Consider the following 26,249-nt stretch of genomic DNA (forward strand, 5'->3'; position numbering starts at 1 on the left):
GACGAATTCACACAACGTGTGAATTGATTAGATCTTCAGGTACTGGCCAACGGAAAGGGAAGGGTACTGGCTAGAGAAGTGCCAATGATCAACGGGGAGTGATATTTTTCCGAACGAAGTTGGTGTCACCGGAAGTATTTTCAAGGAACTGACCGAGAGACATTTAGCAACACTGCTTATGATGTTCTCCTTGATGTTATAGCACCAATTTTAGGCTATTGACGAGCCTTCAATAGGTCATCGAGTCAAGGTCAGACTTCGGAATTGAAAAGATATCATAAGGGCAACTCCTAGAATAAGTCGCACAAGATCCTTATGGAGAGTGGGTATTCTTGATGATTCAAGAGATTATGACATTAGGCCTTCCGACTAATTGTGTTAACCACGACATCAATCTTGTCGGAGTTACAAAGAGACCTATCCCAAAAATCCTTGAGAAACACCAACCATCATTGCCGCTTGAGATTCAGCTTAGGTTAGGTGTAAAGATACTTTCGGACTCGACATGTTTGAATGTAAGATTTGCAACAGTTACCACCAAGGTAAAGTTGCTAGATTCTCAAGACATGGACCACAATGTCAAGATCCAAAGGATTGAGCTAGATTGCGTAATACATGTGGTTGCGACTGCAAAGGCAATTGCGTGCACATGAACTTGCAATGTAGCACAAGTGAGTCCTTATGGGGACACCAAAGAAGATTTTGAAGTTCTTAAGCTTCGTATCTTTCTTGAACAAACCAGTCAGTGGCTTAAGGTGCATAGAGGAACGTTTCAAGGAATGGAGGTAACAACCTGCCATCTCAAGTATATTCCGCACATGCATAACTGAATTGCGATGATTCCCGAGGAAAACAAAGGGAACTCGACTCAGATCCACGGCGACATCTTTCAGCACTGCACGTGAACTAGAGAAGGTCACTTCCAACATCCAGAACACATACTTCATGATAACACAAAGATTGTTCTCGAAAGTTTCCAATATTAGTGCCACTTATTCAATGTGAACCTCTTTAGACATGGAGGAAATAAGAATGTCATCGATGGGCTCAACAACAAACTTATCAAGATACTCCAATGAGGAACTCATATGTTGCATGAACGAGGCAAAAGTATTGGTCAAACCAAAGGACATGAAGGTATACTCAGACGAGACACCATAAGTATAAACATCATCAAGATAGTCCTTGGAACTGAGTTTGATTTGACGATAGCCCAAACTCAAATCAAACATGGGGAAGATAGCATATCCACAAAGGAGATACTTTCTGACTTCAACACAAACATCACTAGACATCCCTTGATGAGGGAACAAAGTTGGATAGAGCTTTTGTCCTTCAACTCTCCAAGTTTGTTGATTAAGCTCAACCAACTAGTCCAGGGTGTCCAGTACAGTTTCTTGGAGAAAGAAGCAGTTCACGGAACTAACTTACTCATGAACTCGATAACACGGTCATGTGACAACAAGGTGATACTCCTAGAAAGACATCCAGAATATCACGAACCACCGGTATATCACTGAATTCAAGAGGGAATCTTGCTTTACAAAGCAAACGATATGGTATTGAGAGCTTTGGCATTGACCTAACTCTTTGACTGAAGAGGTGCCAGAATAAACGGACTTGGCAACACAAGCAAACTTCGCTTAATAATTGGCAAACCAATCATGCTAAGAATGACGCAACGTCCTTGGATTTCAAAGCAATAAGAATTGCTAAGAATCTCGGATTGCCACATCAACACACACACCCCAACATTCCCAAGCACGGACAGCTCGGAGGAAGGGTGAGTAAAGACGTGTAAGAGCATCACTTCATCAATAAGGCCATGACACAAAGCACGATCTCATGATATATAAGAGGGTGATACTCCAAGGTAGAACAGAACAGAAGCTAATGAAGCCTCTTAATCTGCGGATTACAATACTTTGACCAAGTCCAAGAAATGGACGAGGTACTGGAGTTTGTTTCTCCTGACATACCGAAGTGGAATGTATTGACGAACCACAAGAGTAATATACACTGTAAAACACCAATGCATATTTAGAACTTGGCTGATAACTAGTAGATAAAGGTAGGAAAGCCACGAAAGAGGAGGAACACAATCAGGATCGGAATTCCTGAGATGTTGATGCACAAGATAACACTTTAGGGAAACTCATGCTGAAAAAGAAGGTGTGGCGAAGTCACAGACGTAGATATAAGACTCACAAAGAGCACTCTTGTCGTGATCCATTTGGTTCGATGAAAGAACCTCTGTGATAGCTAGTGGAAGGGAAAGATCTTTATTGCCGCAGTTCAACACGACAATAACCACAAGCTTTAAGGCTAGCTTGATTTGTATTTAGCCATCTAGATGTAATGTTTGAACATTAACACCAGTGTTCAATGGAATGGATATTGGGTTAAAGGCCAGCTTCATGTACTAAGATTCAGTAGAATCCAGCACAATCGGGGACCTTCGGTTCAAGTCCAAGGGTTAAAACCCGAGAAAGTAGTAACTACTAGATGAGTGACACAAGGGACACTGCGAGGTAGTAATCACGATGTAGCTTCTAGAAGCAATGCATAGCTTCCGAAGTACCCAAGAAAATAGAAAGGAGACATTCAAGGCGAAAGGAAACCTCGAAGCCAAGAACGATAATGATGTGGAACCCACAAAATAGAGAGATCATGATGGAAACGAATCTCTCTGTTGAACAAAAACAAAACAAAGAGGAAGCACAGAACACACACGACTCTAGAAAACTCTACACTAGGTCAACTGGTTTAGAAACGACATGCCATTGAGGCACCTAAGTTTGAAAGACTGGAAGAGATAAAAAAAAACCTTCAAAACAACACAAGGTAAGGCACCTTAGAATTAGAGCGATACCAGATAAGAAGTAAAAAGAAGCCTAATCAGATTTTGGCAAATATTTTTAGCTTTCAAATAGTTTCACAAACACTAGACTCAACATCGACCAGTAGAAAGGGTTTTCCTACAGGCAGTCCTGCTCTGATACCAAAGCCTGTGGCACCCCCGGGATCAGGGTTAGACAAATACCAGATCTTCGTCTGATATAAGCCTAACCTAGAGCTCGAGAGACTACAGATGAGAGAATCGGTAACACAACGGTGACTCTACGACTCAAGAAGTAATACAAGCTCATAACTGAGCGAAGAACCAAAGTATTACAAGCAGAGGTCACTGACCTGGCATACATCAATCAACGGAAGCGAAGTTATGCTATTAGACATAGCAAGATAGCAAAAGGCCTAAGAGGTCGGGAGCATAACGGCGACGTCCCAGCCCATAGATTCCAGGCTGCCACACGGGAACCCCAAGCTACTCATCGATGTCGACTTAGAAACCACCATCTCGTTGGAGCGACTTCGTACGAAACAAAAGCATGCAAAGCTGAGTACAGGGACTCAGCAAGACTTAGTACAACCTTTTAGCAAAGCAGGTATGCGGGCTTTCTGTAGAGCTTCTTTTGCGTAAAGCCAATTTTCCTTTGTAAGATAAGAGAGAAGAGAAGCTCGACTACTTAGAACCTTTAAAAGGGGATAAGAGAGCGATATCTCTATCTCTATTGATCATCATGTTGTATCCACCAATCTTCATCATCTCGAACCACTATCCTCGGATCACCCCCTCAACACCCGGAGAAGGTATCCGTAAACACACATTGGTTGCCAAGTTTTACGATTAGGTTCATGTTGTCTATGATCACAGAATCCATTCCCAAGTCGTCCGTAACCGTGGACACGGCTTTTCGAAAAGATTTAACCCTGCAGGGGTGCACAACTTTACCCACACGCGCCAACCGATTCTTAGTGCCAGATCATTAGCTCTCTTCCTTGGAAAGCCGGCGAGAGAGTGGTTGACCACGACCTTTACCTTGTCTGTCGCCGAGACCATGAGTCACGCGCTAAGGATTGTTCCGCCGTAACGGGTCAAGTCCCGAAGTCGGTCCTTAACGATGTGAGGCGAGGTGGGTTTCCCCGGGGACTCTAACCCCAGCCACCACGGCCACGCTTACCTACCCGTATGCTATGCACTTTTCACAAACGTTTTCGATGCATATGTCCGGATAACACGCAAACTATGTGACTCATGGAATCTACTAGGCAAGTTAGTGAGTCGAGAGGGTACCATAATAGGGCCTCGTGTGGTTGTACGCTCGGTCTTGGTTCAAGAGGCGAGAACTCGGTTCCTAGGGTCGGCAGAAACGAAACAACCCACCACATCCCAATGTGGCCTCTCGTCTGAGCCTTTAATCATATTTAACAACATCTCTATACTTACCACGTCAACCTGTCATGCTAGTTTCATTTCATTGTATGGCTCCAGTCCGAAGACCGGAGTAGCAGCGTAACAAACTAAGCATGGCTAAGCATAAAGAGATAAAGGCTCTAGCGACGCACACATGCCCAACCTAGTTATGCTAGGAGCAAGTGGATCGGTTATTTGAGGCTACAAGGGTGGAACATGCAATAGATAGGATAACTCTACCTATCGATAAAAGACGAGTTGAATCGTATGCAATATGTAGGAACCGGAGTAAAAGCATTTGTAAAACTTGTATGAACCGAGGCTAGGGCTTGCCTTTGTCCCTGACAAACCAATGTGGATCTTCGAAGATCCCATGCTTGACTTGTTCGTCGGTGGACAATTATTGAACTTCTGTATTGTTGATCTTCGTTATCTCAGACTCGTGCTCTATCGGTCGCGAAGAAGCAAACACTAGAAAAATACAAATAACATTCAAAACATGGCATAATGCAATGCACATTCAAAGATGATGATATGTCAAATTAAAGGTATTGAAAGTAACCCTAAGACATCATCAATTTAATTGAGGTTCGATGGAATTAGGGTAACAGTTCCGGGCCTCAGAGGGGTTCATTTTAGTTCTTCTAAATAACTAGAGTTCAGGTTGTTTAACAATGCATGATTGTGTAACCAAAATGTAGATCTCATTTTTCTGAAGATTTTGATATATTATACACCTTTTTCTGATTTAAAATGAATTAGTTATGAAATAAACAAGATTTACTCATTTTCTTCAATTTCTGGAAAATAATAAACATATGAAAAGTTGGACCCACTGTCAGCATTTTAATAATTTCGAAATGAATAAAATCCTGACAGATAGACCCCACCTGTCATATAAATAAATAAAACAGAAAATAGAAATTACGAGAAAAAGAAAAGGCCGGGCGACGTCATAATGACGTCGGCACGGCGTCGCCTATGGCACGGCCGGCCGGGTCGGGCACGGCTGGGCGTTTGGAGGCGAGCGGGGCAGCGTGAGCGGGCGCGTTGGACGCGCCTCGACGCGGGCGACCTCCGGAAGGCGGCGCCGCCCGAGATGGTCGCCGGAGCGGCGACCACGGCGAGCAGCCGCGGCGGCCGGAGCACGGGTCGAGCGAGGCGGGGGCGCTAGAGAGGGCGAGAGGGAGAACGGAGGGGCGCCGGAGCACCGGCAGCTCACCGGGAGCATCGTGGAGGGCTCAGCTCGGCCGGGGGAGGCCTGCAGGCGCCGCGGCGGCCGTCGGCGTTCTCGCCGGCCGTGGGGAAGACGAGGCCGTGGCGTCGATTCTGGCCCTCCCCCGTCGATTCCTTCGGCGAGGATGCTCAGGAAGGCGAGGCGGAGCCAGTGGTGGTGGCGGTTGGGCGCGGGGGTGGCCCGAACGGCGGCGACGGCGAGCGGCCGGCGCGGCTAGGGTTTCGGCGCGCAGCAGAGAGAGAGGAAGGAGGCGCGCAAGGGGGAAAAGAGATAGGGACGAGGGGGAGGCGTGCAGGAGGCTCTCCAGGACGTCTCCTCGTCAAGGAGGCGAGCAGGAGGTGGCCGGCGTCGGGCACGCAGGGCACGGCACGCAGGTGCCTGCCTGTGCGAGGAAGAAGACAAGGGGCATTTTGCCCAAAGCCCTCGCCCTTTCTGTTTTCCTGGAAACTTTTGAAAACAACACTAAATTCAATTGTGTTTGATATTTTGCAACCTTTTGAAAACCCAGAACTTTTTGGAAATATTTCATAGCCTTTCCTAACCCATTTTGTAAAGTCCACCTATTTTAGTTTTGGGGTTTCCAAACATTTGAACACATTTCAAATAGAGGTAGAACTTTGGAATGATAGGGTTTCCACTTTATTTGAAATGCAAATTTTTCTTAATGCATTTTTAATGATGCCCATGAATGCACAAACAACTTCCTAATTAGGGTTTAGCAAAACAGGGATGTTACATACATGATGTTCAAGCTGGCTCCGCCATCCATGAGGCACTTGGAGAAGTCATACCCGTCTATGCGGGGACTTACAACCAAGGCGTAGTATTCTTTTGGCACAATGGCGGGATGATCCTCCCTGTCAAATGTGCACGGAACTTCCGACCACCTGACATACTGCGGCACAGCCGGAACTGTGGCGTTCAGGATCCGGGTAGCTGATTTTGTAGCACGGACTGTTGGGGTTCCGAGGAAGGTGTGGTAAGCCCCCACGCTCTTTTTCTCGAAGGGGTTGGATTTACCTCGCGGATCCGGCTTTGGGATCCGGCGAGTTATCATCCTCGTCCATCGCCTCGGAACTGTCCTCCTCTTTGTCCTTGTTCTTGCCCTTGCCTCCTTTACCGCGTGGGCGGTGCTTCCGGGCTCGCTTGTATCCTGCCTCCGGGTCGTTCTTTAGGTCGTTGACCCACTTGCAGTTGCGGTTGGTGTGAGTGGACTTCCCTGTAGCCGGATCCAAGTGGGCCAGGCAGGGCATGTCTCTATACTCTTCGTAGGTTTGCGGGGCGCGGGATCCGCCAGCCGTGACCTCTGCCATGCTGCTGACCCCTGCCGGCTCCGCCTCCACGGCCGCGTCCTCTTCCGCCTCCTCGAACCTCCGCGTTGGAACGCCATGGCGACCATGTCGGATCCGCCACTCTTCCGGTCATCGGGGTTTTTGCGTTTATGGCCGGCTGTTGTTGCCGTTATCACGGTTTTTCTTTTGTTGGTGCAGGGGGATTGCTGTGGCTGCGATATCACCGCCCGCATCGTCATCGGCGGCGGTGTGGTCACCGGCAATGGAGATCATCTCATCCAAAGTCGGTTTATTGGCGTTAGCCAAACAAGTGAGCTTATGTCTCAGCAATCCTCCTCTCCGCAGTCCACCAATGAAGGCGTACATGGCGGTGGTGTGGTCGACGTTTTCGCACTCGTTCTCGCATGCCAACCATCGTGTGAGGAAGTTTCTTGAGGATTCTCCCTTCTTCCGGATACAAGCTTGTAGGTCAGCTTGCCGTGGCAGGTCTTTTGTAGGTGCCCTCGAAGTGTTTCTCGAAAGCGGTCTTCGGGTCAAACCAGCAAAATATGGAGTTTTTCTCGAGGTCACCGAGCCGGATCCGGCTGGACCTACAAGGTACAAGCTGGAGCATGCGGCAGGCGATATTAGGGGTTCCTCCCGGCAAAGGTTACTTGCATTGTAGTAATCCTCAATCCGGGTATCCGGCCTTTCGGTGCCATCATAATGCTTCGGGTTTCCGGGTAGCTTGAGGGAGCTCCTTGGCTTTGGTTCCTCTCGAATCATCCTGCCAAAGCACTTCGGTCCGATGTAGTCGGTTCTGTATTCGTTGAGGCGTTCCCGCGCGTCGCGCGAGCCGTGACGGGGAGACTGTGAGCGAGAGCGAGATCTCCGGCCACCGCCTCCGCCTCCACCTCCGCCGCCACCGCTAGGTGGTGGTGAGGGAGACCTGCGAGGGGGCCGATCCGACCTTTTGCTTCCGCCTTCAGATTCTCCCCGGCCCTCCCGGTGCCGGCTCCGGCTCCGTGGCTGCCTTCGCCGTGACGCCGGCTGCCCCGGTCGTTCCGGCTCCGGCGGGGCTCCGGGGCGCGCTCCTCATTCCGGCTCCTCCTAGGCTCGGGCTCACGATCGTTGTTCTGATTCCGGCGAGGTTCCGGCGTGCGCTCCCCGGTTCTGTTTCTTGAGGGCAGCACGTTGTCGCGGATAACAATTCCACCATGCCCCCGAGGCCTGGTGTTTCCGGCTGGACTACGGCGGCGAGGGGACGCGGGTAACCATTAGGCGGAGGAGAGGCGTTGCGGTACTTGTCTCGTCCGCAGTACATTGCATCCTTTCCCTTTCTCGGATCCGACGGTGGCGTCTTTGATGGTACGGGGATCGGATTTGGGTGTTCCCTGGCTTTCCTTCTGCGTTCCGAGGATCCGGTTCGCGATTCGTCATCTCGATGGCGATTGTCGTGGGCGTCCTTCTGCGCAGTGGAGATGCAATGCTTCGGGTTGGATTCCAACTTGCGCGAAGTGTCTGCCTTGCTCTGCTGTTTGACCGCTGAAGCAACGAGCGTGCGAACGTAGTCGATGTCAATTTCCTCGTTGTTTTTCTTCAAGATTTCCGCAGCCTTCGTCATATTGTCCTTTGGGGTTGCGAACGGCTGCTGCTCCGTTGGAGTTGCGAAGGTGATCCTGCGGGGAGCTATCAACTCACGCCGGACCTTTTCTACCTCCCGATCGGCTTCAACGATCTTGTCCTCCCAATGCTTTCGGAGTTCCTTGACCTTCGCTGGTCCTTCGTCCACCTCCTGCTCACGCCTGGATGAAGTCTTCCACAAAAGCTGCGGCGTGCTTCCTTTCCTCCAAGCATGGCGGCTGCGGTGTCCTTAAACTTCTTGGCTGTGGCCAGGAGCTCCACTCTCTTAGCTTCTAAAGCTTCTACGTCTTCGGGAGTGATGGGTTTGTTAAGAATATCCGAGCGATAAACCGCATCCATGCCTGCTTGTGCGACCATCTCTTCAGGCGACAGGAGGCTCTCCGAGGAAGAATCCCTACGGGGCCGCTCCCGCGACATCGGAGATCCGTGGTGGGATGGCTGAGGGTCGGATTGGGTGCCTGCCTCTTCTGATCCGTTTTCTCCCAGCGCCGCTACAGTTGCAAGTACCTGCTTTGGTTGGGCGGAATCAACTTCAGGCTGGCCGCCGTATCCATATTCCTTCACCTTGCGATCGAACTCTTCAGTGTCCATGGATTGGGTGTCTCCGGAGATTGGGCTTAAGTTACCCAGAATCGACTCTTCAACCGGATCTCCGCTTTCTCCGACAGCTTCTTGCTGATCCGGAGCAGCGTTGTTTTCCGGTGCCTCGACCTGCTCGGGACCAGCTCCGGCTTCTTGAGGGGCGGTTCCGGCGGTATGGGCCAAGAAGTGTACGAAGTGACACCTTTGCTTTTCTAGCACCTAGGAGACCCAGGCGATCTGCATTGGTCCTCCACCGTTATTTCCTGCTCAGGGGCGGATTGGGTGGGTTTTAACTTTTTCAGATCTAAGGCGGAATCTTCGCTGGGAAGTTCCTGCGTCTCAGATCGGATCTTCGCGACTGCGTCCTGCTCGCCGGCGGTCGCGTCGGCGCTACTTACCAGTGGGTTTCCGTCGGAATCGACGGTTTCCCCGATGAAGATGTGTATGCCGCCAACTGGGACGATGGAGAGCTTGACGGGTTCAGTTTTAGCCGGAATCCAGCACTCATCCGGAGGGACGATCGGCAGATTTCCGGCGTAAAGAACACGCCCCACAGCGATGGTGTCGTCGTAGCTTCCCATGGCGGAACCCTTCCGGTTCCGGCCTCCAGACGCCGCGAGCCCCACGGTGGGCGCCAAGCTGTCGTTGCCTAATCGACGGTACCTCGGAGGAGGGATCCTCACGAGGGGAGAAGAAGTAGGGGCCATAGGGCGGAGTGCACACGGGACGGTGGTACGCGATTTACCCGGCTTCGGAACACCCGCACGATGACAGGGCCCTACCGCTGCTTGTCTGGAATTATCTGGGCGCTTTCGCGTTGTTACAATGAGTTGTGGTTGTGCCTCTAGGGCTCCCAGGATCCGGCTTATAAAGGCGCACGGATCTAGGGTTTACATGGAGAGTCCTAGCCGGAATACAAGTTGCCTAACTACGGTACAATGTCTTGCCGTGTACGTCAAGGATCCGCCTTCCTCCAAGTACGTGCTGGATCCGGATACTTAATGGGCCGTCACGGATCCGGCCTCCTTCGTAGGTCGGTAGAGATCCGGCTTCCTGTTCCTGGGCTGGACTTCATCCTTCAGGATCTACAGCAACTGGGCAGCCCGATGGGCCACATGCCTCATCACCATTTATGGGCCACCCGGGCTTGCCGGATCCAGGCCATGCCGTTGATATACCCATAAAGTATACCCACAACAGGACTTCTAGGACTTTCCAATATTCTAGCTCCCAGAATATAGATTTCTTCTTCCACATGGCTGCGTGCCCGTCAGCTCCCTTCGGAACTGATTGTCCGCCAGGACCCTTTCCAAAGATGACTTTCAAATCCTTGACCATATCAAATACCTCAGCACCGGTGTGTTCGCGAGGCTTCGGCCGGTGATCTGCCTTGCCATTGTAATGCTTGCCTTTCTTTCTTCTTGGATGACCTTTCGGAAGAAATCGACGATGCCCAAGGTACACGTTCTTCTTACAATTTGGCAAATGTACACTTTCGGTCTCATGTAAGCAGTGCGTGCATGCATTGTATCCCTTATTTGACGAGTCCCGAAAGGTTACTAAGAGCGGGACAATCGTTGATGGTTACGAAAAGCAACGCTCGTAGGTCAAATTCCTCTTCTTTGTGCTCATCCCACACACGGACACCGGGTCTGCCCCACAGTCTGTAAAAGTTCATCAACTAATGGCCTTAGGTACACATCGATGTCGTTGCTTAGGGTTGCTTCGGACCTTGGATGAGCACTCGGCATCATAATGAACTTCCGCTTCATGCACAACCAAGGAGGAAGGTTGTAGATGCATAGAGTCACGGGCCGGGTGCTATGGCTGGAGCTACGCTCGCCAAAAGGATTCATGCCATCCGTACTTAGACCAAATCTTATGTTCCTTGCATCGACTGCAAAATCTTTGAACTCTCTCGTCGATCTTTCTCCATTGCGTTCCATCTCGCGGGGTGTCCGTGGTGACCCCGCATACCACCGCATGTTGTAGTATGCCGGTCGTTGATATAACATTCACGAAGTACCATTCCGCAAATATTACATCCCTCGAGTAGTACAACGGAACATAGCGGGGTCCATAACTCATTCACATATTATTACAATTAACATACACATGTTGTCTTGGAGCTCCTCTTGGGTCCTAAGAGGAATACTCCCGGGTTCGAGGTGAACCCAACTTAACTTACAATACCGGAGTTTCATTAAACTAAACATTTATTTCATCGAGCAGCTAAATACTAAGAGTTCCAGGCTGCTCGGTTACTACTACTAGCGGATATCCCTAGACTTGTTCTCCTCCGGAAGCCTCTCCGGATCCGTAGACGATGAGGTAGTCTACGCCTTCAACTCCTCCTGAGAGGTCTGGTTCTTCGTAGCCGATGATCTCGGCTCCTTCATTGTTGTCGTAGTCCTCCTCCAGACGATTCAGACAATCTAAGCATGAGATTTAAGAGTGGTATGAGTACGAGCGTACTCAACAAGTTCATTATAGATAAGAGGTGTTTAATGCACTAGCTACGATATTAGACCAGAAAGTCTAATATCAATGCAAGTTTTGATAAACATTTCTTCAAGAGATTGCTTTTATTACAAAGAGCTATGTCCGTCAGCCTTCACCGGTTTACTAGAACTTCATGGAGCTCCTTTCCGGCCGCGTTCGCAGTTCCTCAATCCGGAACGAGGGAGTGACAGGTCACGGTTCTTTACACTCTGCGAGAGGTGTGTTGCTTTACCCATAAGAGATCTTAACCTTGGTGCCAACCGGGCAGCTTTCCGTCCACACTTCCTTCGGTGTGAGGCCCGGTATAAGGTCTAGCCAATCATGTTCGTCCGCTACCTCGAACACCCACCCTTTGTTGCATGCCCAGACCACGGGTCCTCGCCGGTCCCATTATTCCCACTCACGGGTGGACCCCGACCACGACAACGGTTTGGGACTCGTTAACCAAACTCCTTCGCCGGTAGCTGCAACCCATCATAGACCGCAATACCGTGGGGACTTAAGGCCTCCCGACCAACCGCTTGCACTTCGAGCGACAAGTGTCTACGGACTATGCCGTGGGGACTTAAGGCTTCCCCGAGCCAACCGCTTGCCACCGACGAGATACAAGTGTCTACGGTAAAGCGCATCCGTTGATGAACGAGAGGTGGAAACACTTTTGACTACTCCGTCCCACTCCGGATCTTATGGTTAACACGGGTATTACGGCACAAGAATCATCGGACGACATTTGTTGTTTAATCCTAGATGGATATAAACCCTTGCAATGGAACCTCCACCATATCAACACAATCCATGGTTCCATTGCCCACCACATAGTCATATTCATAGTTATGAAAATAGTGGTTTTGGTTTTTATGCAATAGTGATAATCATAGTACTTTGCAAGTAATTTGATAAGGATACTCAAATGACATGAGCAAGTGATGAACTTGCCTGAACACTGCAAAGTGTTGCAGTTGGATGGTGTGGACTGACCCTTGTCCTCTGGTTCTGAAAAATAGCATCATTGTCCGATAAGGGCAATGGTTAAAGAAGCAATTATGCATGATTCCAGTTTTAGGGTTTGTTCCCCCCTTCCGATGTCTTTATTATTTCATGTGAGAGGTTAATACTAAGAATAATTTGGAGATATTATATTTAGAGTAAATACAACCTTGAAATGTTGTCAAGGTGTTTTTCTAGTCCAAAGCATTAATGGACTTATTTTTATTATAGAAAATAATATGTGTGATTTAAATGTTTATTTAACTCATCAAATCATGACTTATTCATATTTGTCTTTAATAATTCTCTTTAATATTTTATTTAGGTAGAGAATTTTATGCTGATCAGTTTTTATATTTTTAATTATTTTTTTAGAGCTATTAATAATTTTCTATGATTATTCAAAGTTTCAGACATTTTTATTTGTTTGTGAAAAGACAAAAACACCCCCGGGCCCACTGTAGGTGCAACCCGATGGGTTAGGTCGAACCGACCGGCCTGGTCCGGCTCGACCAGCCCCACTCCTCTCTCTTCTCCTCACGCGCGATCGAACCCTAACCCTAACCTGCTCTGGCGACCCGCGTCGCCTCCGCCGTCTCCGGCGAGCTCCGCCGGATCTAGCCTCTGCCATGGTGCGCAATCGACGCGCCCCACGACGACGGTCAATCCTATCCGCGTCAATTTGACGCGGGTGACCTGCTGCTCTCATCCTCGACCCCCCTCTGGTGCTAGGATTTCGGGATCTGCTCGATCCCGGCGTTCCTGGTGCTCCTGGTGCTCGGACGCCGCCCTGGCTACGCCGCGGTGGTGCGGTTGGTGCTGCGGTGCCACCATGGCCTGGCTTGGCCTGGCGCCGCCGCGCTCCGGCGTGTGCCGCCGTGGCCGCCATGGCCAGGCCTGCCTACTCGACCCTGGTAAGTGCGCCATCTCTCCTTCTCTACATGTTCTGTTTCTTCTCCTCCTTCTCCTAGCTTGGTCATAGGCCTGCCTCTACTCATAGAGGTGTGGCCGTGCCCTGATGTTGTTGCTTTGCTTTGTCTTGTCTTGCTGTGTCATGGTGCGATTGCTCTCATCGCTTATGCATATCTTGCTCGTTGTCTTGCTACCATGGCCATTTCTTCACGTATCTAAGCTTGTGCTTGTGCTCGCTGCTTCCCTGTGTTTCTATTCTTGATGCTTGTACTTGCCAATTACTCAAATGTGTTCATATATGCTTGCATCGGCTTGATTGCGGTGTGTAATCCTTGCAAGTTTGCAAGAGCCGATGCCTCACGGTGTACTTTTCTGTGTGATATAATTCATGGAACTGCTCCATTGAGCATAAGCGTGCTTGCACGGCTCTATCTCTTGATGAGCTGCTACTGAATACCATCATATCTAGCTTATTTGATTATACTGCTACGCCATTGTCCTTGTCCGTGGCTAATTTAATTGTCCGGCCATGTGATGGTGTCGTAATTGATGTCTAGCATGCTTGTGGCATGCTCTTGCAAGCTTCGGTGGTCATATGATCACCGGTTGCTTGTAGAAACTATTCTTTGTTGTCGAGTGCCTCACCGTGATCCATTACGTGTTGTGTGTGTGTCACACGGGCTTGGCTTCGTGTATGCTTGGTGCTTGTCCAAGCATCGGTGGATGCTTGTAATGATCCATTGGGTCATCCGCTAGATTCCGTGCATAGGTAGCTTGATTATTTCATTTATCACGTGTAGTTCCGATTGTTTAAATAGATAAATGATGTGAAGCTGTGACATGATGATGATCATAACGATTTAATTTGCTTGGCTAGAGGGATGCCAACACTTGTTGGGGACCCTAGCCCACTCGAACCCACCGGGTGATGATGCAAGATCTTGGGCTTGGTGGTTTGACTGTTTTGGGTGGTTGAGGTGGCCTCGCGGCCATTCTTGGTCTGCTCGAGAAGCTCCCACCTTAGTTGGCTTGATGTGTATGGACAAATGCTTTACGGTTAAACCATATTTGGTTGCCGGATGCTTTTAATGTTGACAAACATATATAGACACTTAATGGTCTATCCGTCGATGGTTTAGGCTGGCTATAGGTTGTCAAGTGAACTTGTGTAGCTAGCTAGGGATTAAATCCATGTTGGATTTCTCCGATTGTGTCCCTGTGTGGACACAATCGGTGTTCCCTGGATAATCTAGCTGCTGGCTTTTTCTATGTTTGCTTGTACCAAATGGCTAGATAGCCATATGATGACACAAACAGGGCTTCCTACCCTTTTGGTGTGCTTGAGATCATGCTGTGCAATTTATGAACAAAACCATCTGGTTTGTTCATGATGATGTGTATACCTCACTCCGGCTCCTAGAAATTGGGTGTTGGTGTAGAGGTTTTGCTTCTGGTGGTTTGTTTGGCTTGCCCTGCTCCTCCTTGTGAGCTTGCTGCTACTTGGTTATTTGCTGTGGTGGTGAAGATGTGTTGAACAGCAGTGGCTGTTCAAGCTGTTCTTGTGTTCTTCTGTTCTTGTGTTCTTGTGACTTACCCTGTGAGGTCGATGTCGATGCAATGGTTAGGGTTTGCTTCGAAATCCCTTTATACTTGCCCTCTCTCTTTCTTATCCGGTCGACGACCATGCTCTACTCCTCCCCTGGTCACTATGTGTGTGGAGAGCATGCGGCAACACCGGTGTGCTTGTTGGGCATGCATACAAGCATTGTGTGCTTGCCTGGTTGTGTGCATGTGAGTCCAGCTTGGGACTTGTCTTTGTGGAGAGATCAGCTTCGGCGGGGTTGATCATATCTCGCTCAATTTCCTTTGTTTCTAACTCTGCTAAGTGGCTATGCCACTTGGCATAACTTGTATTTGTTGTGATTATGTGCGGGGAGCAAAGTGATGATCCAATGATCATGAAGATCATCAAGTACAAGACTAGATGAAGTTTAGTTTGTAGTGTTAGGATAGGTTACGGAATTGTAATTTCCTTTTCTTTTCTTTTTCTATTTTTGTCCAATTCTTGTAATATGTTGTAATATTCATTTGTTCCAATTCTGAATATTGTAATTGACAATGTATCTTGTGTGATTATTAATAAAGCTCAAGTTTTCCTTAATGAGCTTTACTTAGTTGTTGTATTATTTATAATCTTGATTAATGATAATTGTTTATTAAATTATCTCAAGTTTAGATTATGTGATATTCATTTGAGGTTTGAATTTGAAATTCAAATTCAAATTTGGTTTGAATTCAATCATACCACTTAATTTAGAATTCAATCATGCAACTTAATTTAGAATTCAATCATGCAACTTAATTTAGAATTCAATCATGCAACTTAATTTAGAATTCAATCATGCAACTTAAGGTTGTGATGCAAACTCTCCCCTCTCTTCTCAAAACCCTAGTTTAGTTGAATAAGGAACGAGGTTTATCGCACTCTCGAAACCCTAACCCTGTAAGGTGTCGAGAGAGAAACTTGTCCCCCTTCGATGCAGTTTTTGTTTAAAAGCGCGAAATTTCCCCAGAATTTGCAATGCAATGCACATCCCTTTCTAAAATCTACCCCTCGATCGTCTCTAAACCTAGGACATTACAGTGTCTCAACTCCCCGTCCGACTTACGGTCCTCTTTGTGCCATCGCAACAACTTGGCATGCTATTTGTTCCTGAATAGACGTTTCAACCGTGATATTATAGGAGCATACCACATCACCTTGGCAGGAACCGTCTTCCTGGGTTTACGGCCCTCAACATCGTCACCGGGGTCATCGCCTCCGATCTTATAACGCAATGCGGTGCATACCGGGCATTCATTCAAATTCTCGTATTCACCGCGGTAGAGGATGCGATCGTTGATGCATGCATGTATCTTCGGAACCTCTAAACCTAGAGGGCGAGAAAACCTTCTTTGCTTCGTACGTATCGGCGGGCAACTCGTTATTCTTTGGAAACATATTCTTCAACATTTTCAGCAAGTTTTCAAATGCCGAGTCAGCTACACCTGCCTGTGCCTTCCATTTCGACAAATCCGAGTGTGCAGCCCGGCTTTTTCGGACCATCATCGCATCCGGTACAGCGCCTTCCTGTGATCCTCTAACATGCGATCCAAATTCTCCCTCTCCTTTTCGGTTTCGCGAGCGTCTCCGTGCATCGGCAATGGTCCGACCAAGATCATCAACGGGATCATCACGTGCCTCTTCTTCACCTTCCCCTTCACCGTCCCCTTCACCTTCGGCATCCTCCATGAAAGTATCACCGAAATGAGCAAGATAGCTTTCATCGATGAAATCATCCCCTTCTTCATCTTCTTCCATTATAACCCCTCTTTCTCCATGCTTGGTCCAACAAATATAGCTTGGCATGAAACCGTGCCGAAGCAGGTGCATGTGAACATCTCTTGAGGAAGAGTAACCCTTCGATTCTTACGGTTAACACATGGACGAGATAACAAAAACCCCCTGCTTGTTCGCATTAGCCACTACGAGGAAATCTTTCAAACCCGTACTCGAACTCGCCGGAGAGTCGGTTACCGTACATCCATTGCCGATTCATCTGCATTATTATAATATAAAATATATAATTAACCATCATGCATTTGTTATACTAACTAGCTACAAACAATATAAATTAAACAATGAACTACACACATGCATATTTTATCAATGACACATCAAAGGTTCAAGTTGCTAACCGCGATCGAGGAGGAAAAAATAAATGAGAAAGCTCAACTGTGGCTCCAACACTTCATATCATGTTTGTTTCATGCTCTTGGGGCATTTCATCAAACACCTTATGTGCATAAGAGGAACCAAAAGCAAACCTAACACTCACTTGTGAAGTTTGTGAAGAGAATGGCTCCAAATGGCTAAGTGTTGGCTGCTGGATGGGTATATATAGGGGAGGGCTTTAGTCGCGGTTGGCTCGGCCAACCGCGACTAAAGCCTTCGAGCACCTTTAGTCGCGGTTGGCCCGGCCAACCGCGACTAAAGCCCCCACGTGCACCGGCTGGCCACCGTGCGCCCGGGCCCGAGCCTTTGGTCGCGGTTCGCCACACGAACCGCGACTAAAGACCCCATTAGTCGCGGTTCCTATAGCTTCACGACTAATGGGGCTTCCCGGAAGCCTGTTTTTCTACCAGTGAAAAACGTCTATACCCTAACCTAGCAGCCAAACGTCCGATGCATAGTGTTTGTCCCGTTCGTTTAGATGCAAATGCGGCTCAAAAATGCTCCGTGAATGCGTATAGGCAGACGCCACACGGACAACGCGGCCGTACCCACGCTTCTCGCATGGGTCCGCCTCAGCGATACATATGCTTCGTATTTAGCGCGACATAACTTACGGGTGGCGCGTTGCAGCTTTTCTGCTGCATTAGTGGCGTGTCTCGCCTTTCGCGCTTGTGCGTCGGTGGGCGGTGTCCCAGAAGCTTCAATGGCAGGGCATTGAAGGCGAGGTGGCGTCCTAGACTTTTTAATGTCCGTTGCGGCACCATTTTCTGGATCACGCCATTGCCAGAGCCCGACATATCCACCCGACCGACACCATGGGGAAGGGTTGGCCTTACCGCAAGACGAAGAATGGCCACAAGGCAAGCGGCTCGCAGTCCGGCAAGAAGCCGCGGGTAGGGCGGTATGTCTACATCAAATTAGCGCTTTGCCTCTGGGGGGAGAATCAGCCGGTGCCATGGCCGGATGCGAGCTTACCGGGAGGAGGCTGGTACCTCAACGCCAGACGCGTGCCGATCCCTCCCGTGCCACATGAGGGCCGAGAGAACCCGATACCCGCGAGGAGAAGATCCGGCGTACGTGCAACCCTCCTACAACTGGATCTCGTTCGGGACGCGGGAGTTCGACCCGTGCCGCTGAGCGGGATAGCTCAACGACGTCGACTACTTCAACCGCGAGCTCGTCGTGGACGCCGCCGCCGACGCAACCGCCGCCGCCGAGGGCGAGTACGACGACGACGACGTGGACGAGGACGCCAAGCACGATGACGCCGCCGAGGCCGAGTACGAGGCCGCGTTCGACGGCCATGCCCAAGGCGGAGACAACGACCACGACGACGGAGGCCGGGCGTGGGATCCAGAGACCTAGCAGCCGGACATCAGCGAGGAGGAGGCCATTGCCATCACAATGCCCAATAGCGAAAAAGCTCGTTTTGTGGAACGGCCTCGCCATCCAGTTTCGTGAGTCGTCGCTGTCGCAGGAGAGGCCTGCGACTCCTCCGGCCACGCCGACATGTACCCACGCGCACACCGTCTGCAGCTCCTTCGATGACCTAGGATCCGTGGCCAGCTTCACTACAGCCTTCGCCAATGGTCTGGCAGCACAGCACAGGCTAGTCTTCCTCCTCCATCGTCGCCGTACCAGCTCCCATGGCGGATGCCGAAATTCATCAACCTCGTTAGCAGTAGTCTGTAGCTAGGTTTTACCAGGCTTTATTTTCTAAGCTTTTTAATGCATTTTTACAATTATATAAATTATGGATATTCAATGAAAATAAATTATGTATCAAGCCGCTGGAGATATTCCTAAACGCAAATGAACATGGATCGATTTCAACCATTCAAGCTGAGACAAAGGATGATTCATGTCCGTTTTAACGTTCGATTTGCGTTCCACGTTGAAGATGCCCTGACGAGACTGCCGTTCTCTGCTCAGGAACGAGTGGCGACGACACCAGAGGTGGGTGGAGCAGGTGATGTCCCCCCTGCGCCGCGCGGCAGAAGAAACAAGACACCGACATGGACGGGAGCGCCGAAGCTAAACTGTCCGTTGGTTTCAGCGCCGCGCGCACGTTTCTTGAGCTCAGCTCACGTTGCCTCGCCTCGCGTTCCGTCCCGGCTCCTCCCCCTCGAGATGCCGGACGCACCACCACGTCGTCCCAAACCACCGCGCCACGTCTACCAGAAACGACAAACTCCTCACGCTTCCATACCCGCCGCTTTTAATGGACACCGACGATTGATGGGAGCAGAGCAAACTCAGTGACGAGGTACCGTAGGAGTGGGATTCTCGTTTCGCGGGGGACAAAATGCGGGGTGCTGGTGATTGCGAGCTCGGGTTCCGGGGCGTCATGGAGGAGGACGAGATGGCGTCGGCGTCGGCTTCGGAGAGGACGGCGCGGCGGCGCAGGCGGCGGCGGTGGGGAGCCGAGGCGGACGACGGCTACTCGGCCAGCTCGACGGGCGGCGGCGGGAGCAGCGGCAACGGCTCCTTCGGCTGCGACTCGGTTCGTCCCGGTCCTCTCCTCCATTGCTACCTTCTCTGTCGATCCCGTTTCGGTCGACTAGCATTTGGGGAATCTCCGGTACGTGCTACGAGCATCGACCGGTGGCATGCTGGCAGTCACGACCATGGCGCCACGCAGATCTTGCTAAGCTAGATATTCCGCCCCATGGCGCGCTTGTCTCAGGTGACCACAGCCTTTCCAGAAAGTGGATGCTTAGTGCGTGCGATGGTAAAGTAAAACCCAGAGCAAACACGATTACAGTTGACGCCAGTAAATCTAGTGACCGAGAAAGGGCCCGAGGCTCCTCTGACTCTGAGCTTGAGGACAGGCGCCATGATCGCCATCTTGAATCTCGCATCGCTAGCAAGGCGGCAGGAGAAAATGGGGGGCACCCACAATGGATCGGATTCTCCCTCTGCGCTCTCCGCCACCCCTCCCTTCGCTTTACGAATATTAACTTTTTAATCAGCCAGTGAGGGGGGCTAAGGTGGATCATGGTTGGCTGCAGCCTTTGGCCGGGTTCGTGCGCGCGGATGGCGACATGGACACAGATCTGGAGACAGACGACGGGCTGGCCGCCACTTCATCCTCCAACGGTGAGCACACATGTCACAGCTCACACTTTGTATTCTTACCGGTGGTTCTTGCTCCGCTGGACCTCAGCTTTACAGCCCTTAAATTTAAGGGAGCTTGTGTTCTCTCAAGCTTCTGCAGCGTTCGACGACGGCGACGAGGAGGTGCAGTGTGGGGCGGCGCAAGCAACGCAAGAACCAGCCAACGGTCCGGCAGGTAGAGCCATCCAAGGTATCAGGAACTTTTGCATTTCGCAATGGATTAGATGGTAGTATATCAGGTTGTTAACTTCATGTGCTTGTGTGCTGTTCGGCAGAATGCCAGAGCCAACGACAATGTCGGACAGAGGCTGTTTTCCTGCACGGTACTAGGAAGGCGCTGAAGCAGCGGCCAGCCTCGCTCGACTTCGGCAGCCCGGGGTTCAACGGAACTCCATTCTCTCCAGGCTTTGTGGTTGGTCGCGCGGGGTTCGTAAGCAAGGGACTTCTGCCGTCACACGTCAGCTCAGGCGTGTTTCCTAGCCCCGGCACACCAAGCTATCCCCGCCGGCACGGTTCATCCGTCTTGGGGTACCAAAAGGGGTGGAGCTCGGAGAGAGTGCCCCTTCCTTCAAAAGGTAACAACAACAGGAGGTACCCAGCCACCAGCATGGCATTTCCTTTCAACAACGGGAGGACACTGCCCTCGAAATGGGAGGACGCGGAGAGGTGGATCTTCAGTCCGAACTCCACTGATGCGCTTGCCAAGACCTCGGCGGTGCCCCATGCTCGGCGACCCAAGGCCAAAAGTGGCCCTCTAGGACCTCCTGGAAGACTTGGTGGGCAGTATTCGTCGGTGTCTTCATCTGTGTCATTGTTTGACAGCGGGAGAGTTGGGCATTTGACAGCAAACTCACCTTTCTTGGCGGGAGTACTGATACCGGAACATTATTGTGGGGGGAAAAGTAATGTTGGGAAGAATACAAGCAGAATTCTAGGTGATGAATTCGGTATTGGCATTGTTGGCATGTCTTGTCTAGCAAACAGCGGGTCTGCTGCTATCCAGTCTACCAGAGTGCGCCGGCGACTAGATACTGCAGTTGACTCATCTGCTTCATTGCCTAGCACACAAGAATCTACACAAGGTAGTTCGAAAATTGCTGTCCGTATTTTTTAATCCATTGCTTGGTGTTGAATTATGGTACTCCCTCCGATCCAAATTAACTGACTCCATTTTGTCTAGATACGGTATGCATGTAGTCTAAAAACTTAACTAGATATATTCGAATCTTAACAAAGTGGAGTCAATTAATATGGATAGAATATATCAATGTGCAGAATACAAACCCTTTGTTTGAACTTATTCTCCTTCTTTGCTGATGCATCAAAATTATAAAGCTAGTTGTAATTAGTAGTTTTGGGCATTTAGTATCTTGATAATTTATCATAATTTTAGCACTTTTTTATGTGAATATAATACGAAGTTAGTCATATATTTAGTAGTATGTAATGAAAATTAAGTAAATATGTAACTAATGCTTTTGTTTGTTTCATATCAGACGAACAAATTGAGTCTATAGAAGATTCAGCCTCCATTATTATCCCTACAGTTTCAAGGAAGGATACTGCAACTCAAACTAGCCCAGAGCTAAGTAGGTCCTCTTCGCCCAGTGCTAGACCTTCATTTGCCCGCTCATTCTCGATGCAACAAGCCAGAGAGAGGGAGAGCCGTTTCTCTGATGTTGAGATCAGGGACGTGCAGATGGATGACCGAGTGACTCTCACCAGATGGTCCAAGAAACATGTAACACCAGCCTCTAGCAAGAATGCAGCAAATATATTAGAGTGGAATAAAAAGACGGTGGACTCTAAATCTCCTTCGTGGAAATCAACTGAAGCAGCGTACATATCAAAGTAAGGGACCAATGCTTACGATAAATGCTGCTTCTTTGGTCAGCCATACCTTTATTATTTTGAACTACTTCATAAAGTACTACTTCAGGTTTAACTTCTGATAATATATAGCATATTATGTTGTGCAAACATCCAAATCTTTTACCGTCATTAAATAATCTGCAATGTAAATTTATTCCATGAAATGCTGACCACTCCATACATTGTTAAAAGGGTTGAGAAAGAAGAAGCAAAAATTGCTGCTTGGGAGAATCTTCAAAAAGCCAAAGCTGAGGCTGCAATTCAGAAATTAGTGGTATGTGCTTTGCTCTCTTTTTATCTGTTTTCCTATGTAAGAAGTAAGATCTTTATTTAAAAATACTATATCACTAAAAAAAAGGACGTACCGAGCTCCCGCACTGTGCGGGGTCTGGGAAAGGTGTTAGTGGCAAGCCTTACCCTCACGAAGTGCAATGTGAGGAGACCGCGACTCGAACCTAGGACCTCTCGGTCACAGGCGGTGAGGCTCTACCGCTGCACCAGGCCCGCCCTTCTAAAAATACTATATCACTAAGTTATGTATATTATACGTAGGATCACAGGATCCAAATAGTGAACTAAGCAAGCTTAGGCACCGAAAAGGATAAAATCTGGCTCATTGTAGGATTGGCATCCTCTTACTTGATCGTAATAAGCATATGAGTAACATTTTCGAGGAGATTAACTGCTTAGTGCAGGCAAGTATCCAAACTAATTAGACAGTGCATCAGTCATCTTGTTGGGAGAGCTGTTGCTTTCAGCCATTCTTTGTCAGGTAGTCTTCCATGAGTGTTTATTTGTGGAGCTTTATCAAGCATACTTCTCTAGCAGCCCAAGTAAATAGCTCATTGATTTATTTTTTTGGCCCATCTCCTTTTCGCACTGGGTACGCCCTTTTTTTACCTTGTTATCGGAGAAAATTTGGACCCTGTATGAACTTTAACATGCCTATCTGTGTTGTCTCATGTTATTTTTTGGCTAAAGATACTGCATATCTGTATTTAACGCTCGCAATGGCATTGGTTTTTGCATTATTTTCTGCAAGGTGATTCATTGTTTTGATACCCTCAATTTCTTTCTAATTGACCTTCGATAAATGATTGCATCCACATTTTCATTATCCCAGATGAAACTCGAGAAGAAACGGTCATCTTCTCTGGACAGGATTTTGAGCACCCTGAGGTCTGCTCAAAGAAAAGCACAAGGGATGCGTGATGAAGCAACAGCAAGCCAAGATGAACAACTTTCCAGGAAGGCCAAAAAGACATCACATGCTACAAAGAATGGCCAGATCAGATCTCTGAGTGGCTGCTTCACTTGCCATGCTTTCTAGTATCATGGATCCCACTGCTGAGTAAGTTGCACAATGATACCTGATGTACATGTTATCTTTTTTTCGAAATGGAGGCTATGCCCCAGCCTCTGCATCAATTGATGCATACGGCCGTCTTTATTACATGTTATCTATGTTGATGAATATTCTGGATGTCCACAAGTGAGTAGCATCTACACTGTGCTCTTTCTGTTACATCAGGCAGAATAATACAAAACCATGACATTGACAATACCGGCTTTTCAGTATCGTCCAGGAAAACCAGTTTAGCTATATGCCCCAATGATGTTTGCAGATAAATGATAATTATATCACCAAATTTATCGTGTCGATAGTTTTTTATGATCGCACATTAATACAAGATCCATCAAATTTCTAAGATTGTAATGGAACTTCCTGCAACATGTTCCATAGGTTAGTAACTTCTGTAGGTCCTCTAAGAATATAATTGTTCAGAAATTATTTAAAGCAAGTGGCCCAATCACCTCATGTTGAGGTAACACTGTAACCTGTACATCAGAGTATTTATTATAGTCGACCTTGTAAATTGCCTAAAATCTTCTACACTGTCAATAAATAAGCGGTTATTAGTGTTGTGACATTTCAGACTTAGGAACCTATGGTGTCATTCTTACATGAACTGTTGTGTATCGAATACATCTTTTCTCCGAATGCTTTCGAGGAAACGTGTTTCAGATACTGGCATACATCACTCCTGTACTTTCCGATAATCTGCTGGTGCTTAACAACTCTCTGATTCTGCATTACCTTTCTGCTACTCCAGTTCAATTTCACAAGTTAAGCAAGTGGCCCAATCGCTTCTGGTTGGGGAAGCACAGTAACCTGTACATCACAGTATTGTGGTCAAGCTTGTAAATTGCCTAAAAATATTTTACGCTTTTTTATAAATAAGCGATGATTAGTGTTGTGACATTTCAGACTTAGGAACCTATGGTGTCATTCTTACATGAACTGGTGTGTGCTTCCTGTGTTCCTTAATATAAACGTTTTGGAGTACATCTTATCTCGACATGCTTTTGACGGAAAGTGCCTCAGATACTGGCATATATCACCCTTGTACTTTTCGTTAATCTGCTGGTGGGTAACAACTTTCTGATTCTGTATTACCTGTCTGCTACTCCAGTTCAATTTCACAACAAAGTTAGACAACGTAAAATCAAGCACCACAAATGTCATGCTTTAGCTCTTGACACACAACACTTCATTTTGTTCAGGCATCAGGACCGAAGTCAGACCTTGAGCGGCGTCGTTGCAGAATTCAAACCATCCTTCCATCAGCTGTAGACTGAACCCCGTGGCGTTTTCAGAATATGCCGCTGCAGATCTGAGGGGACCGTGCGTGCATGCGTTGTCAAGATATGGATTTGCTACAGTATATGTTTGGAATCTGCCAAGGGGACAAGAGAAAATGGAGCCACCGAGGAAAGGAGCGGGATACTTCTGCTTCATCCCATGTGCCCGCTTTGATGCCACGCCCAGCTAGCGGTTAGCATAATGGTAGAGGCCTCCTCTATCATTAGGCCCTTGCTAGCCTTGTGTAGTAGTAGTTGCTAGCCATTGCGTGCCTGTGCTTCAGGCCTTGTGCCCTTGTAGCTAGGAAGGTGTTGTTTCTGCTTTTGGTGTAGTGCTTCAGGTGTAATGCAGTGTATGCAGTACTCGTTTGGGAGATATGTTGGGTGGGATGAATGTACACCACCGTAGAGCATGTACTGCTTTATTTGCTAGAATTGTTGCCCCCTCTTGTGTCTTTACTTTCAGCAACAGTAGGTTGCCAGGTTTTAAATGTTGTTTTGGCTCAATATTTCGCCGGCGCCTTCTGGTTGTGGGTGAGACCGCAAGATCACTCAGATTCGCAGGTACAGATGCTTCATCAGGAGAACAAAAAGTTGGACTAGATAGGGTGGGTTTCGTCATGTTTGCAGCTTTCCAACGTTCAGATAGAAAGCAAGCGTTCGGATAAAAAAGTGTCGTACAAGTGAGGTTCTCTCCTGGCCTGTATCGTGTCCCTCACCATAGATCGAAAGCAATGTAAGAACTCACGTGCAAACGTGATACTTTTTACTGACAAGTTACCATATGATGTCGCCATTTCCGTTTCTCCTGCTCTGCGAATTGATTGATTGCGAGTAAGAGCATCCCCGCTCGTTGGCGCTCCCCACGCCCAAATCGAAATTTTCGTCCGGATTGGAAGAAGATTTGGCGTGGGGAGGAGTAGTTTCTCAGCCGCGTGCCCAGACGAAAACGACGATGCAAATTTGAAAAACGGAAACTTGACAAACTACGGCTAAAAACGGGCGAATATAGACTAAATTTAATGATATTTACTATATAACGGGCGGAGTTCATACATAGAGGCCGAATTCGACTATATTTTGAATTCGGCTAGGGGAATTCAACTGCTAATTTTAAAACACGGCGCTCTACATGCCGAAATGGCGGTAGAACACCGTGTAGTCGCCGCCGTCGTTGTCGACCTGCGGCGGCGCGGCCTGGCTGCTGCTGCCCTGGCCGGCGTCTCCCTACCGGCCGCTGGTGCGAGGCGGGGATGGCTTGTACCATTCGTCGTCCGAGGCCTCGAGGTCGACGAAGGGGACGGCGACGCCGGATGGAGGTGTCGCGGAGACGGCGGTAGCGCGCGACGTCGTCGGCGGCGGTTGGAGCGGCGGCGCGGGCGGCGAGTTGACGTGCGGCGGCCGGGTCCATCGGCCGCCGGCTCGCCGCTCCGCCTCCTCACGCTCCCAGTC

General features: G+C 48.7%; 1 protein-coding gene across 1 annotated transcript; it reads left to right on the plus strand.

Moving 5' to 3' along the window:
* Positions 1-20,433: 20,433 nt before the first annotated feature.
* On the plus strand, positions 20,434-25,246 carry LOC124654776 (uncharacterized protein At3g61260-like). Its single transcript, XM_047193763.1, has 6 exons — positions 20,434-20,472; positions 20,558-21,364; positions 21,779-22,133; positions 22,347-22,428; positions 23,278-23,505; positions 24,720-25,246. The coding sequence occupies exons 2-5, from the start codon at positions 20,890-20,892 to the stop codon at positions 23,482-23,484; spliced, it is 1,119 nt and encodes a 372-aa protein (XP_047049719.1). The 5' UTR covers positions 20,434-20,472; positions 20,558-20,889; the 3' UTR covers positions 23,485-23,505; positions 24,720-25,246.
* Positions 25,247-26,249: the final 1,003 nt, after the last annotated feature.

Source organism: Lolium rigidum, chromosome 5 (assembly GCF_022539505.1).
Source record: "Lolium rigidum isolate FL_2022 chromosome 5, APGP_CSIRO_Lrig_0.1, whole genome shotgun sequence".
Lineage (NCBI taxonomy): Eukaryota > Viridiplantae > Streptophyta > Magnoliopsida > Poales > Poaceae > Lolium > Lolium rigidum.